The following is a 17,480-nucleotide window of genomic DNA, read 5'->3' as shown; positions in this document are numbered from 1 at the left end:
TTATAATATGATACATTTTATTAACAGAATTATTTTTTACGTACAAGATTATGGTTTAAGAGGTGGCCAATTCAATGTTACCTCGTTGTGCGCCGATTCTGGCAACCATTTTAAATATTCGTCGAGTAAATCTGAAACAAACGAAAATATAGGAACCAATCAAAATACATAAAGATTGAAAAGTATAATGAACGAAATGCATAATGTTTACTTCATATAACATAATTTTTAGTGAAACTATTATTTAGACGAACTTTTTTGGTCGTGTTATCTACAGATTTACGTTAGGTAAATAAATATCTTGGGACAATTGACACCAATTGGCATAGTCCCAAACTAATCAAAGCTTGTAATATGGATACTAGAGGCAACGAATATACTTACATTACAGATAAATATATACATTTTTTTTTATTCGACTGGGTGGAAAACGAGCAAGTGGGTCTCCAGATGGTAAGAGATCACCACCGCCCATAAACATCTACAACACCAGGGGTTTTACAGATGCGTTGCCAACCTAGAGGCCTAAGATGGGGTACCTCAAGTGTCAGTAATTTCACCGGCTGTCTTACTCTCCACGCCGAAACACAACAGTGCAAGCACAGCTGCTTCACGGCAGGATTAGCGAGCAAGATGGTGGTAACCATACGGGCGGACCTTGCACAAGGTCCTACCACCTGCAAAAATATGTATTCACTACCAATCAATAATGTACCTACCTACTGAAAAATACATATCAAATGTCCAACATCCGTATTTTTCGTACAAGCTAGGATAAGGCCGCCTATTGCTTACATTGTAATTTTCTCTCTGTGTACCTGTTTTCTGTATCGCTTACTATTTCTGGTGTACAATAGAGTTAATGTATTGTACAAATATCAGCCCCGACCGGGGATCGAACCCGGAACTGAAGTGGAAGCTTCGTGGTCAGGTTTACGTTACGTTATGTTTATTTTATAATAATCCTGTAAAATTTAAAACTCTGACATAATTTCATTATATCTTATTTGCCATTATATGTATATTTTGTCCTTCATTTTCAAACTTTATATAATCTGACACGGATCCGTAAGTTAAAAGTTTTTTTTTATCTGGCGACTTTTTAGCGTCGGTACCTTATGCAGTGTAGTGATAATGACATGCAAGAGAGCCGAATAACGGAGTGAGTACACAATAATATCAGCTAGAATAAAGCACTCAAAAACATCTAGACGGTCTAATAGCTATACAAATGAAGACGAGTGAAATATTTTATCCTGTTTGATGTTATTGCCGGTCAATGTAAGTGTGTTGTAAATTTTGAAAACCGTGACCATGACGTCGCACGACTGAATGGACGACAAAGGTTTTCTATATCCATTGCGTGTTCTGCGATGTAACCACTGTGCGTCGTACGTCCCAAACAAGTAATGAACAAAGAACGATCCGCTTGCCACTTATCGCGCGTATTTGTGGCCAGGGCGTTTTGACAATAGTAGTATTAAAAACATAAACAAATGAAAATCACTCATTGTTGTAGATATAAAAGAGTAATTAGATCGTTATTTTAATGCGGTACCGTGACTTTTGTTTCTACTGTGGTAGATTTGAGAGATAACGTTTTCACGTTTCCAGGGAATGCTTAAAACGTTATAAATTACAATTATTATATGTTTAAGCGTACGCGTATACAAGTATGCAGGATTCCCTAAATTATGTTTCCAATTTTTCATACTAGTTGCATAGAAAAGTGGATACTTATGTTAGGGCACCGACTGTACTAGTTTGCTAATGCCGTTCGAAACTCGGAACAAAAAAATCGTGTTTTTTTCTTTCTCATTTGAATCTTCAGAATAATGAGGAAAACTGACCAGAGTCCTGAGCGATTTTAACATTCTAGTCAGACTGTACGTTTGTATATTTAGCTATACATGAAAAATGTTTTTTGTCATTAATATTTAATGACAAGTGAATTTAATGTGAAGTGGGTGAGCAAGGAAATTATTTTAGTTCATTGATATGGACCTCCGCAAAGTAACGCCTGATTCAATAAATTATTTATTTTATACTTGTTTTATTTTGTGTACTTATGTAATTTGCGAATTAGCGAATAAACGTTTCTATTCTATTCTTTTTTGGCGTTTAATTTCTACTGTGTAGAAACAAAGCACACGATTCAAAAAATTAAGATTAGATATACAAGTGGTTCCTGGTTTAGTTTTTAATGTCATTCAGTACGTCGACGGCTAAAATACCTTACCCAGTCGGTACACTTAGTGTAAGTTTTCGGTTACAAAATACGTCTCGATCGCGTTCACGTTAAAATCTCAATTTTTAAAATCGCAAACGTTCCGCTAGAGGCGCTGTTCGTGTTTGCATACAAATTGAGATTTTAACACGAACGCGATCGAGACGTATTTTGTAACCGAAAACTTACACTAAGGGCACGTGTGAAGGAGTCCCGCGTTTTATAGCCAAGTCCCGCAATTTGATCACAAATGTACCGCGAATCTGTGTACTAGGGTTGGCAAAAATTCTCACGACACTAACGCCATCTAGCATGTCATAGAAACCCTCATTTTGCTGGTGATTACTTACAGTTCGATTGTTCACTCCACGCATCCAAGAGTTCAGGTTTACTGCCCACTCGCTTAGCGATGAGACCCTTCAACAATATCTCGGTGCGGGGCTGGAGCTTGGACCAACTCTTGACCATGGTCGATGGTGGCGACAGCAGGGAACCGGAGTACTTCCGAAGCTTCGGTATGACAGTACCCTCTAGGAGGAAACGGGCGAACCATCTAGAAACAAAGGATTCGAATAACTATAATTCTATATCTATCCCATGTTTATTGACTTGGTATAAAGTCGCTTGCCGCGTCTGTCTGTGTGTATATCCGCTGACTCCTCGTAAACCACGCAAAACTAACATGTATCGAACAACGAATTCTAACAAGTAATCGGCCCGGCTTTACATGGGCACATGGGTGTAATTTAAAACTAAAGTGACTATCTATTTATCTCTACTTTTTCGGCACTTATTCAAGGTTTCGTATCTCAGTTGGCAAAAACGGAACGCTTAAAGGATCACTTTTTATCCATCCCTCAGTCAATCAAGACCCTTTGTCTCAGATATCAAGAGGTATCAAGCAGAAATTAATATCAAATACTCAGGAAAAAATCAAACTTCTATGTCAGCCAACGCAATCATAAATTAAGGTCATTATATAAAACAGGTGTTTCCATACAAATTGCCTTAACCGATTTTTCTATGGTACTTTCGCCTGTCCAACTTGAAATTTTGTATGAAGGCAGCTCTTATAACACAATCAATAAGAAAAGTCCGAAAATCATAATTATTTATGTCTGACTGTCTATGTCAAAAAACCATCTAAAACGACCCCACACTGCGTACATTTTGCTTAGGAGAAGGGCTCTGCTAAAACTGAATATTTATAGATAGTAATATGTACAATTAAACTAGTTTGCTAAAGTTTGTTAATGTCGTTCGGAACAGAAGATTGGTTTTCTCTTTCTTTTTCATAATGAATCTTCAGGAAAACGAAAATAAACCAACGAGTCCCAAGCGACGTTAGGCAATATTCTGATTGTACTGTACCTGGCTATACTGCGAAGTGCAAAATTCGAACTTCGTGTCTTACCGTCCTGGCGCTCATATTATTTAATACGGGAGTAAGAGGGACAGTATGATACGAAACCCTTGTTCGAAACCCTCGGTTGAGCGACTCTGACCCGCAATTGACCGGTATTTACCTGTACTTTTCGATCTTGTCTGGGAAGTCTATCTCCACAACGGGCAGCTCCCATCCCGCTTTTCCGAATGTACCCTTGTAGTGGCACTTCACGCGACCAGTTTTCTCGTCGAACCTGGGAGCGGGCTCCGTGAGAGGGTCACCTGGTTAAGAGGAGTTCTCAACATTATTCGATGATACAACCTTGCTACTATGCATTCGCGCGAGAAAGACAGCTACATCAGTGTGACATATGTTTTCACTGTCAAACTACGGTTTTTTTTCATTTCCCGCTTTTTGTTTTTGTTTTTACAGCCCGTTACGGTAGCGTCACTATTCATGTGTATGTATAGTGGGCTAATCTAATAGCCATTTAGGGTCTCCCCAAACCTATCGACGCGGAATCGGCTTTAGCCGATCAAAAAACTCTTTACGTCCACGCAATAAGAGCGAAAAAGACGTCGATCGGCTCGGCCGACGTGAAACGACGTTTACCGACGGGAAGACGCCTTTTTCATTCACTTTCACATAAAGCGTTTTTTGGTCGGCTTAAGCCAATGAGGGCTATCGCGTATGAATTCGCCGCTAGAGGCGCTAGTGTAGCGTGAGGTCTCTGAAATGTCAAATCTCATAGTATTTGGGCGAGCTACGTGGGTTTATTTATAATTAGAATAATTTTGTGAATATTTTGCATTACCTGAAATTAATTATGGCAATTATGCGTTACGGGGCAATGAATGTCTGTGTTTTGAGACAGTTTTGTCTTTCGGAAACTTTTGTCCTCCCTTTTTTTCCGAACAAAACGGGACTACGCAACACTGTGGTTGCTCAATATTTTTATGGTACGGTTTTAAGGTGTATTCAATATGATTTTAATCTTATTTTTGTTTTCACGCCCGTAATAACAGACTTTGAAAGCCACACTTAAAACCTCACGCAACAGTGGCGCCATCTAGAAAGACAAAAAACGATAGCCCTCATTCCGCGTGGATAGATATGGGGAGACCCTTACTCGTGTGCGAGTGACGGCACGAGTCACGAGAAGTGTGTGTAACATTGACATGTGCATTCGCGACTCACTTCGCGCATCATCTCGCCGCTCGCCACAGTTACTTCGGGAGCGGTTTTTAGAGCATGAATCAAAGGACTTTATGATGAACGCGATCCTACCATGAGCGAGTAAACAAAAACTCTGTTCCCATCGGGTACCGTGCGAGATACCAGACGAGGTTCGAAGCTAGTGTAAACGTAGTGACATACCCAAGTGACACAGCTGAGGCACATAGCTTGGGAGCCACTCAGGCTCTATAGCAGTCACGTTCCTCATGACCATCTTCCGGCGCCCCTCCCCGCCGGTCTCGTACAACTCCTGGTACACCACCCACTGGGGGATGGTGCGCCGGAGTATGGACTCCGAGTGAAGATGCACTGGTTCTTCTAAGTCACCGCAGAGGTAAGCGTATTTGAATTTGCGCTTATCTTCGCCTGGTAAGGAAAAATAAACAATAAAGTGGTCTTGCACGGACTAAAATTTATAACTTCAGAGTTATTTGGTAACCCAGGGTTAAGTGTCAAAATGTATGGATCTGTCACAATGTTAACAATTTAACTTTTTAACCCTAGATCGTGCAAGCGGCCCCAAGAGGGACTATTGATGAAGGAAAGAATAATCTCGACCCACTTGGAACCTACAATGGATTCCATTTATTACGTCCTTGTTTGTAGCGACCTATATGGTTGCTATAGCAACATTAAATCTCTGTCCCTTCTCCCTTGATAGCTTGAAGCATACTTTGGTACACCTGAAGCTTTAGCGACTTTGGATATAACGTCGAGTTTGGGCGTGGCGATTGGTTTTAATGAATAATTTGTAAGAAATTCTTAAAAATACCATGCATATACCGAGCGGAGTTCGTCGCATACAGAAGCAAAGGTTTAGTTAGATTACCAGATATTGTAATCGAAGTACTAGTAAAGTAATGCATATTTAATCAGAGTAAAATATCAAAATTATATTGTATCGATTAAATACAAATAGTCAAGTAGGTAATATTATAAAAATTGACTACAACAACCTATCATTTACGGATTAGCAGTTAATTATTTTTTGGGAAATGTACGTGTATTTTTTATTGCAATTAACCTTTTTTTTAGTTTAATTTTTTTAGACACCAGCCTTACCCTCTTTGACTTCGTCGAGGCCTATCTTTCTTCCGACCTGATCTCCCAAGCCACTAAGCAGCAGCTGCCTTAGCAATCTCGCCTGATTATCATCAGGTGGCTTCATACTTGGGTCTATGGTCACGTCCACATTGGCAACGCTTAGATTGATCTCGGAGGTTAGCTGCTTACGAAGCTTTCGGATTTCCTTGATGGCCTGGAGAAAAATAGTAAATTATACACTCAACCAGAAAGATACCGATACGGCTAAAGTTAAAAAAATATGTAAACACGACCTTAACTTTAAGTCAATAAAGTCGTGTGCACATATTTCTAACGATCTCTTTATAGTCGACAAAATATTACAAGTACACGAAACGTGTCATATTACCCGAGCCACATGCGAGGGTGGATAGTTAAGTCGAAGGTTAAACGGGTTAATGAACGAACTTGAGCTGCTGTTCACTTCAGGTGCGAGGAAATGAAGTAGCAACATCGCAAATAAAGTTTAATTTGTCTAGTTTTATTAATTTAGAACATAAGTTTAAAAAAATAAAAATAACTTTATTTAATTAAGTTCAAGCGTTCGTGGCTGTTGGCACCTGTTGCCTTGGTCTCAGACGAATATTTTACTACAGTATAATACACACGAGCTGTGTAACGATATGGATGTTTGTATTGTCTGCGCCAAAAAAAGTTAACATAAGCCTAACAAGTTTGAGTAAAGCTCAGTTTAGACCTGCAAGAAAAATCATCTGATTTACGATATCGGAATGTAAAAAAAAATATCTGTTTCTTTCACTACATAACAAAAATAATCTTCCACTGAGATTTTAATCTTAGTTTTTAAAGATTTCTATGAATCTAATTATCGTTTGTGGTAATACAGCTTGCACAATTTTTCTTGCGAAATCGGGCTTTTTTTTTATTCGACTGGCTGGCAAACGAGCAAGTGGGTCTCCTGATGGTAGGAGATTACCACCGCCCATAGACACCTGCAACACCAGGGGGATTGCAGATGCGTTGCCAACCAAAAGGCCTAAGATGGGATACCTCAAGTGCCAGTAATTTCACCGGCTGTCTTGCTCTCCACGCCGAAACACAACAGTGCAAGCACTGCTATTTCACGGCAGGATTAGCGAGCAAGATGGTGGTAGCAATCCGGGCGATCTCGCACAAGGTCCTACCACCTGCAAACCTGCTGCTGGGCTTAGGCTGGGTTGCCACCAGGGATGTGCAAGGATGTGTTGCGAATAGTGTTTTTTCATGCACCAATAGAAACGCTTCATTTAGCTATCCTCGCTCTGCGCTGCTGCAGCGATTCTATTGGTTCATGAGAACCACATTCCTCGGAAGACATCCTAGCACATCAGGTCAGGTAAGGATTAAGTCTCACCTTCTCTCTAATCCCATGTTTAGCACAGAACAGCTGCTCCTCGCCATTGACGTGAGCATATTCAGCAGCGCCCACGGCTCGAAGCAGAACTCCAGGATCGCCCAGTAATTGCGTGTGACCAGTCGCTGGCCAGTTGTCCGGTTTGCCGGACATCACCTGGGAATTTTATTTTGTTGTTACAGTGTACTTTTTTTTGTTTAGTTGTCTAAGTTTTAAAAAAGTATTTGAACACAAAACGAAATGAAATTAAATGTTATAAGTAGAAAAATGCAAAGCAGCGCTACCTAAAAAAAAAAAAAAAATTTTTCTCTTTTTTTCCAATCAAAAAAATACATAAAAACTGTCTCTTTGTAGACCAGTTTTTAAAACTAGTACCCTGGTGCTGTACACAAAGCACTTACTTATGGCTATTTTGTGGGATTACATAGTACAAGCTTTGCTTGGTTTGGGACTAGGTCAATTGGTGTCAGGTGTCCCATGATATTTATTTATTATTTATTTATTGTCTACTACATAGCCATAAGAACGCACGGTCATGTTCGCAATCACAACTATTATACGTCACGATATAAAATAGAGAATGTCACATACACCATCTCTTTCAACCGCTATCTTATACCGTGTCATACAGTGAATGCAGTGAAGATTCCGAATGTGAATATGCCTGCAAACACTTTAGACAATAAGGTGTCTTATGGCGAGTACAGAAGAAGTTGAAGATGAATCACACCGTTTCAGTACAAGCCTATTCACTGTAGCCCTAACTCTTAAACTGTAATTGTACTGACTTACCTCTTGTACAGTGAGGGCAGAAACAAGCGCTATGGTGTACGGCAGAAGATTTTGTTGGTGACTGAGTGCCAGCATTTTCCCGTAGCGCGGCAGTATCGGAAACGCTGACACCGCCTTGCCAAGCGGAGTCACTTTTAACACCTAGAAGAAATAAAATGCAAATTATGTTAGTTCATTCATTGATTCAATACAAAATTACGTCATAATCCACATGCGACACAACACTTTTTGTAAAAAAAATTAACTGTTTATTTCTCTGAAAATTATTTCTGTTCAATTACATTGCTTAACTTCTAATCTTAATTTAGGTATTCTAATCTTAATTTTGTGATGCAATAGAAGATCTTTTAGGTCTGGATATATTTTAATTGGAATTGGTTTTTTAATGGAATTGTCGATAGTAGGCGTGGCCAGGCGTATGTTGTTTTTCTTTCTTTCTTTTTTTTTGTTACAGGCCGTAAGGTAAAGGAGATTGGCCTATTCTAGATGTTAACTTTTTGAGCTACTTTGGGTTAGAGAACACTAACTATTTCAAACAAATGTTAGAAGTCCTAAACCCACTAACCTCTTCATCATCCTTTCTCTTGCTGATTTGGGGCTTCTCTAGAATACCTAATACTTCTAGTCTTTTCTCTGCCAAACGAAGCTGCAGACGATCGGGCGCCGTGGGAAATGGGAAGTTCACCACCTATAAAAATATGACAGGGTTATAAAGTTAATCCTTGCCTATAATATTATTATAAGGCCGAAACCGAGGTGGCGGGACGACCAGGGGCCGTATTGCCTAATGTTTCTGGCACTCGTGACGCATACAAAAACTCTCATTTGTCGCGAGCGTCAGAAACTTTAGGTAATACGGCCTCTGGACGCAATCAGCAGTGAGTGGCAAGACCTAGCTGCCCCCGACAAAAGTTGGAAGTGCGAGGGAGAGGCCTGTGCCAGCAGTGGGACACAGAAAATGGCAAAACAAAAAGTGAATATTAAACCGGGTGTGGCATTGAACAGGAGAAAATAATTAGAACATAGATCGCACTCGTCAAAATGAATGACATATTAGTTCAGCGACTTATTTACCTTATCAATGCCCATGCACTTCATCTGTAACACCAAGTCATCGACCGGCCTCCGGCAGAGGTCCGGCGGATGGTGCGCCGGACAGTCGTGCTGGAACACCGCGGAGCTGTACAGCCGGTAGGCGTGGCCCGGACCCGTGCGGCCGGCCCGGCCGGACCGCTGCTCGGCGGAGGCTTGGGAGGTCCAGACTATGCGCCATGCGCTCGCGCCGGTCGAATGGTCGTATACGCTGTAGAAATTAATATAGGCGTATGGGGGAAGGGAGCAGAGTAGGCCGTGCCTACCCCAGTATGGTCTAGTGGCCACCCTAGGATGTTGGGCTACCGAACGAAACTCTATAATACTGATATCATCACACAAAAATCCAGGCCAGGCCCCTCCGCCCCTGAAAAATAACCCTAGAAACGCCAATGGAAATTAAGTTTTTAACACGCTTTTATTGGTTTACTATACCACTATTTTACATAGGTACTATTTCCATTTAACATCCGATAAAATCCGGGTCCAACATCAAGTGGGAACCATCTCTCATTCTCGTACCTAATCGTATTTATGATCTAGTGCATAAAGTAAAATCTTCGTCTAAGACCAAGGCAATTAGGTGCCAACAGCCACAAATAAAAATGTTTAAGTATATATTTTTTATAATAATTAGTACTTAGTTTAAGTATACTAATAAATCAGCAAATTAACTACCTATTAATAAATACTTTTCTGAAGTCTCAGCGACAATCAATATCGACGATACAAAGGGCGGCGGAGGTTCAAATACTCCAGCTTGCTTCGTTGACGACAACATACTTAGTGAAGAATAGAGAGACCGACTACATGCATTTAATAAAACTCACCGCATCTTCTTCTTTCCGCTATCCACGACATATTTGATGCCAGGTATAGTAAGCGAAGTCTCAGCGACATCAGTACTGACGATACAAAGTCTCGCGCCGGGCGGCGGATTCTCAAATACTCTAGCTTGCTTCGCTGATGACAGCATTGAAAAGAGTGGGAGCACCCAAAGAGGCTGGCGGCAGGATTTTATTATTGGTGCTAGGGTGTCTTCTTCTGCATCTGGAATGTGCGATCAAAGCTATTGCAAATTGCAGTCGAAATGATGTGGCAATGATTAATTGATTATGAGGTTGTCACATTTAACAGTCATGTTGCGATATTTTAAACTGACTGATGGAGTCTGGTAAACATCTGGTGGCATGAACGGTTGTGTTGCTCTGATGATGAACTCTGGCTTGATTCGAAACGCGTCAGCGTAGACGGTAGTGGTGGTGACAGTTGGGTTTATGTGATCTGGGTGTGCTCTTACAGTGTGGAGACGGAGGACATGCCACACATTTGTTACATAGACATAATATAGCTATCGTAAGGCCGCGCGTGAGCAAAGTATTGGTTTAAATTAAAGTAACGTCTGATTCCAGAAACTATTAGTTACATATTTTTTTCTTTTTAGTTTTGTTAAGGCAATCAGGTTTTTGATTTTTTGTTATTTTTATTATCCATACTAATATTATAAATGCGAGTGTGTGTTTGTATGTTTGTCCGTCTTTCACGTCGAAACGGAGCGACGGATCGACGTGATTTTTGGCATAGAGATAGTTTATGGGCCAGAGAGTGACATAGAGTACTTTTTATGCCGGAAAAATGCACGCGCGATAACCGAATTCCCGCGGGCAAAAGCTAGTGTTTAATATAATTATAAGATCAGGTAGCTTTTGGTTCGAATTCAAAGGGTACCAATTCAAATTACTAACCTGAATCACTCAAATGTCCGTCACTGTCATCGTCACTGCCCACCAGATCGGCTTGTCCGTCATCCTCCGGCATGTCATAGTCATCGAGATTGATCTTCGGCAACTCCTTCGCCTTTTTCTTGATCTTCTTTCTAGCTTTGCGTGCTCGCTTCATTTCTTTTTCCACCTGAATTTAGAGAGCACTTTAATTAAATTAAAAATTAAATAAATCTGCTGCAGTTGGGGACGCGTCCAGGTTTTCTAGCCGGTGAGAGTTCGGCATTGTTTGGACCCCCCTTTTCCAGTCGTCCATATAATGACTACGGGCCTGTTTCACCACTCAATGATAAATTTTATTTGACAGATAAATGTGATGGTGTCTCCGTCTATTCGGACAAAACAAACAGAGATGACATCACATTTATCCGTCAAATAAATTTAAGAGCGTTTATACCTGCTGAGCTGGCAACATTGCATTTTTGTTCGTTTTTCTCGATTATTCCATAAAAATTTAATGAAAATTAAAAATGTGGTCTGATAGAACTGTTCTTAATATATATAAGTTAATGTGTCTACTCCAATAATTATTCGTGATAGACTTTTATATTCTTTAAAAATTAACAAATGTTTATTAACGTTTTTAAAGAAAATAAAAGTCAATCACGCATAATTATTGGAGTAGACACATTAACTTATATACTTATCAGACCACATTTTTAATATTCATTAAATTTTTATGAAATAATCGAGAAAAACTAACAAAAATGCAACGTTGCCAGCTCAGCAGGTATAAACGCTCTTAATCAATGAATGGTGAGACAGGGGGTTAATAGAATAATATTGTTTTATCCAGGAGTTACTTAATTCTCCGTCGGCGAAGTCGTGCTCGTGGGCAACAAAAATTACAAGTCAAATACGTTTAATTTAAACTGGATAAGTTCATACCTCGTCATCATCAGACTCAATATCTTCAGGCTCAGAATCTAAGGCGGCGTCTTCGTCGCTGATTGGTTTTTTCTTATTAATCAGCTTAGTGTAATCCACGTCTTTGCGGTAAGGGAACGATGCCCTTAGCTTACGAACGAGATAATTTATCTGAAAAAAAAAATCATTCATGTGTTGTGTTGCTCTCAGGATAAGCTCTGGTTGAGCTCGAAACGCGTCGGTCAGTGTATTGTGGTGGCGGTGATAGTTGAGCTTGTATGATTTGTATGTGTTCTTACAGTGTGGAGGTGGAAGAGCTGCATGAACACACATTTATTGCATAGACATACATAGCTATCATAATGTCGCGGGCGAGAAAAGTAATTGTTTTAAGTTCATTTATTATAGTTATGTCACTATAACAAATTTTTTATATATATTAAAATGCTAACCTAAATCAAACTATGTTATCCATATCTTTGTATTAATCCGCATCCAAATAAATCATTGAAGACTGTTTCAATACCGGTATATAACATTTTGAATTATTCAAATTGGACACCATCAGTTAAATATTTTTTCACAGAAGGTTTATAGAATAGAATATAATAGTTTATTAAAATTAAAATACAAATTACAACATTACAAAATGATAAACATTATCCCGTAAGTACCAAACTAGGCTGAGCCTGTATCTTGGCACTCTCTGGGTCAGGTTACAAATTAGACAGATAAGTAGAGTATCCCACATAGTGCAGATAAAACTATAAATACACTCCAACAACTACAATGTTAAATACCCCACAAATGATACATATATTTGCATCACACCCCGGCTTCGTACGGGCACTATAGTTTAGGGCAATTGAACTAAAAATATCTATGAGATGCCTCATTGAATTTCTATTTTATAAAAAACCGGGCAAGTGCGAGTCGGACTCGCGCACACAATTTCCGTTCAATTTCGGTTCCGTACACAATTTTTTTTTATTTTTATATTTGAGTTGATTGAATGAAAGGTAAATTGCGGTTACTAGATCTCGTTCAAACCAATTTTCGGTGGAAGTTTGCATGGTAAGTACATCATATAATTTTTTTTACTTTTATCAATCTCTTATTTTAGAAGTAACAGAAGGGGGACACACATTTTACCACTTTGGAAGTGTCTCTCGCGCCAACTATTCAGTTTAGAAAAAAAATGATATTAGAAACCTCAATATCATTTTTGAAGACCTATGGTACCCCACATGTATGGGTTTGATGAAAAAAAAAATTTTGAGTTTCAGTTCTAGCCCCCAAAAATGTATTGTTTTTTTTCTGTTTTTGTGTGAAAATCTTAATGCGGTTCACAGAATACATCTACTTACCAAGTTTCAACAGTATAGTTCTTATAGTTTCGGAAAAAAGTGTCTGTGACATACGGAGGGACAGACAGACAGACAGACATGACAAATACATAAGGGTTCCGTTTTTTGACATTTGGCAACGGAACCCTAAAAAGAAAGTCATTTTAGACATGTTACCTCTTGCTGGCCCGTCACGAAAATCAAGATCCCTCCCTCAGGCAGTCGCGTGTGAATTTTGACCGTCTTTTTAAACGCTTCTTTCAAATAATCGCTATAAGTATTCTTGTTGAAGTGCACCGTTACTGGAAACTGCCTGGCGTCAATCTGTGAAAGAAAAAAACAAAATTCTAAAAAAAAATATCTCACTAAGCTTTGCACGTGTAAACCATTAGATCCTCAAAAATATGATGGATTTATATAACATAGCACATAAAATGCCTGTGTATTGTTTTACACCAAGACGGCGGTTCGACTTCATTAACAGAACAATTAAGACTCAAATTGCTCTGACAATACATAATATAGGCTAACAGATGAGACTTATCAAATCAAATATAGGTAGTGCCACTAGAGTTGAGATCACGCACACAAGAACATGTCATAATATATAATGACAGACAGTGTGATTTTGCCATTCACTCATTCATTTCATTCATTCTCCTTTTATGCAATCACAATCAGTTCTTTATGTAGCTGTGACTCTCGTGGCACTACCTATACGTTCAGTCAGCCTTCAATACATGATTGCTATAACTTACCTTTATAACCGGGGGAGGCTCTTTGAACAACCTAGCATTCTCCGTAAAGTCCTCAATTCTGAGTGTGGCGGACATAACTATGAGTCTGAGTGGATTCCCCCTCTTCCTTCTGAGTGGGACTATCCGTGACAGGAGACCCAGCAATATGTCTGTGTAGACGCTCCGCTCGTGTGCCTCGTCAATGATGACCACAGAGTATTTACTCAGTAGGAAATCTGTTTGAATCTCTTTTAGTAGGACACCTGTAATGTAACATTGTGAATGAGGTACACCATATTCTTAACAGCATATTGTGTATGTCTTATCAAAGTGCGGTCAAAGTCAAAGTCAAAAAATCTTTATTCAATTTAGGCTATAACAAACAGTTACAAATGGTAAATAAGGAACTATGAACAAGAGTCTATTAGAAGCCTGAAGTCAAAGACTCAGGGCTTTAATGAGTCAATGTTCGTAATTCCAGTAACGTGTGACAGACACCCAATGTTTTTCATCACATCTGTATATAAAATTATATAATCGTAAGACAAAAATATTATTTTTACAAAAATTTAGAGTACCATTCATGGCGTCCGCGGACCGGGAGACGAGCTGTCGGTAGGCCTCCAACAAGATGGAGCAACGACTTGGTTAAGATCGCGGGATCGCGGTGGATGCGGAAAGCACAAGACCGGTCTGAGTGGAGAGCCTTGGGGGAGGCCTATATCCAGCAGTGGACGTCTTTCGGCTGACATGATGATGATGATGATGATAGTACTATTTGTTTTCAATGGATAGCAGGCTATTGTATCCAGCTTACTATACAAGACATTTTATTTTCTTATCATGGGCAGGAACAAGTAAATGGTAAAAAAAGGTGAAATTATTTGTATTTGTCACAAGCAGCCTGTATACACACTACATTACACTACACTACATTACATAGGCTGCTGTATAATATATGTCCCACTGCTGGGCACAGACTGGTCCTAACTCCTAAATAAATAAAACAATCACCATCAGTCATGAACTTGATCTTTGTGTCCTTAGTAACATTTCCTTCAAACCGCATGAGATATGAAACCTCTTTGCTGCTCAGACCGAGTTCATACCCAACTCTCGCTGCCATGGCAACGGTGGCCACTCTCCGTGGCTCAGTCACTGCAATCATCTTGTGCTCTGAGTAACCTGCCTCGTAGAGGAACTGAGGTATTTGAGTTGTTTTTCCGCTGCCTAGAAATTGTTAAAATGTAAATTTTTAATACATTTTTTTTTGATGATAGTAAATTTAATGAAGCTTGCAAAGCTACGCTACGCCTGATTTAAGAAATTATTTAACCATGCTTTTGCACTTGTCTCTATCTAAAGGCAAACTTTTTAGTATTTCATAATACCTACCAGTTTCACCAGCAACAATAAGAAACTCATTCTCATTTACCAGCTCCATAATTCTCTGTTCTTCACCCAAAATAGGTAGTTTAAGCCTAGCCACCTGAATTTTAGGATCTCTCTTCACTTCAATAACAATTGTAGGGTGCTCTAATACTGGTTTCTTCACTTCTTCTTTAACTGGCAAAGGCACTTCTACTTTACTTTGTTCCTTCTGATTTCTTGATACTTTCATGCCCTTTTCATTTAATTTTTCAATTACAATGGCATTTTCATTTTTCTGCAGCTCTTGATCTTCATCAGTGATTTCAATCACATCTTTATTTTTGTCAGTAACTTTATTTGGAATTTCACTTTTTTCTTCTACAACTTCTGGTTCTTCAATTTCAGACTCTGAACTGGAATCATCAGATGATGATTGTTCTAGGCCAACTACATTTGGATCATATTTAGCTTTCTTTTTTTTATCTGCACTGTCTAGTTTCAGAAGGCGCAGTCGTTTTTTTGCTCCTATAAAACATAGTCAACTTAAAAATATATATAGTTGTTACGACACTACATACTTTTACATAACTATTAAAAAGTGTTAACAATTAAACTTTTGTTCTAATTTCAAATTAGAGGATAGTAATGGAATTTGAAGCAACATTGCCTGACCATGGCCAGCAAAGTGATTGTCTTTTGTTTTTTTTGACTTGTTTTTTTTTTATTGACTATCAACTTTTGTTTAGTAATAGGTACACTTACAAATACTGTAATTATTTTAAATATATTCATATGTATATTACTAAGTCAATAATTCTACTTGATTTCTAATTCTACACTCATAATTTGTGCTTGTCAGTTGTGCTACACCATTTTCTAAAGAAAATCTAAACTGACAGCTAAACAGCCAGATTTTAACTATGTATCTAAAAATGGGTAATTTTGGATATGTACCCTGTGTTCAAAGGTGATTGAAACTACTTACAAAAACAGATAAATAATAATATAGTTATAAGAGCGCCACAGTTGCCCGTGGCACCCTGCAGGTGTTAAGTTTTGACGATGAAACTGATTTCAAAAAACTGGTATTAGTGGTATAGAATAACTATGTGAAACAAACAATGGTGATGACTATGATCTTTCAAAACCAAGTTCAAAATGATTGACAGTAAAATTACCAGCAACACTGCTAAACTTCTTCTCACTGGTGTCAGCATTCTGTGAAGGTACCGCCGACTTTAACTCAGTGAGTCTGCGCAAGCCAAGGGTTTGTACCGTGGATATAGTAGTCATTTGTTTTACTTCATCCAGAGATGCTTGGACTTGTGTGAGGGACTCGAGAAGTGCTGATCTCTATAAAACAAAAATATTATTATTATTAATTTGCCTGGAGTAGTTTCCCATTGATGGACAAGGGCCTCCCCACATTTTGCGATATTCATCTGTGCAGAGGTGGCTATCCAATTTAAATATTATTGCAGTTAAATTTAAATGAAGTTGTTTGCTTTTCCTCTACAAATAATAAAAGTTATATTTAATTTAATGCGGACCTCCTCCATGGGTGCAGATAAGAGGATGCTTTTTTTTAATCTGTATATTACTATTAATATATTAGTATATTATTATTTGGATTCATTATTATTATTATAGGGAGGTACATTTGTAGGTTTCATTCTGTGTATCTTAGTCTTGTTTTACAACACGGGGTGCAAGACCTTGCACCACAAATTAATTAATTAATCAGTTAGTTAAATGAGGTTAGTTAAACTTACATTTTCCTTCTTTTTTTTCTTGTCGACAATTTTCTCTAATCGCTTTCTCTGTTGTTTTGAAAGGAATCTTGTTGTTTCTTTCTTCTCTTTGATAACTTTAGTCTGCCGCTTCTTAGTCGGCAGAGCAAGGATATTGCTCGCATCGCCGGAACCATATTCGCTTTTTTCAAAGTCAAGTTTGATCTGAAAATCCGTAAAAACGTTAATTTTATGTTTTCAATGTGGGACTTAAAACAGTTAACAAACCTACCTCGTTAGTTTTACTGTTGTCTATACTTGTTTTGACCACTTGTCTAGCTTTAGCGTTAAACACACGCTTACCCATCTTAAAGATTTGTATCAATATATTATAATACTATTCAATCACTGAAATGAAGACACAATTTTATAAAATAAAAACGTGCATGCGTTTGTTATGACATTTATTTAGTGACA

The 17,480-nt window shown here is 38.5% G+C and overlaps 1 protein-coding gene across 1 annotated transcript; it reads right to left on the bottom strand.

Moving 5' to 3' along the window:
* kz (putative ATP-dependent RNA helicase kurz) lies at positions 1–17,480 on the bottom strand. The gene is made up of 19 exons (XM_074092116.1): positions 17,296–17,480; positions 17,046–17,228; positions 16,452–16,626; positions 15,298–15,798; positions 14,917–15,132; positions 13,924–14,165; positions 13,343–13,489; positions 11,841–11,990; positions 10,917–11,082; positions 10,002–10,221; positions 9,154–9,382; positions 8,645–8,767; positions 8,080–8,220; positions 7,288–7,443; positions 5,913–6,108; positions 4,992–5,216; positions 3,754–3,895; positions 2,578–2,780; positions 1–131 (listed from the first exon to the last, which is right to left on the bottom strand). The coding sequence occupies exons 1-19, from the start codon at positions 17,368–17,370 to the stop codon at positions 49–51; spliced, it is 3,573 nt and encodes a 1,190-aa protein (XP_073948217.1). The 5' UTR covers positions 17,371–17,480; the 3' UTR covers positions 1–48.

The sequence above is a fragment of the Choristoneura fumiferana genome, chromosome 9 (assembly GCF_025370935.1).
Source record: "Choristoneura fumiferana chromosome 9, NRCan_CFum_1, whole genome shotgun sequence".
Taxonomy (NCBI): domain Eukaryota; kingdom Metazoa; phylum Arthropoda; class Insecta; order Lepidoptera; family Tortricidae; genus Choristoneura; species Choristoneura fumiferana.
Note: the sequence above shows the minus strand (reverse complement) of the source record. Positions and strands in the feature narration are given on the sequence as shown.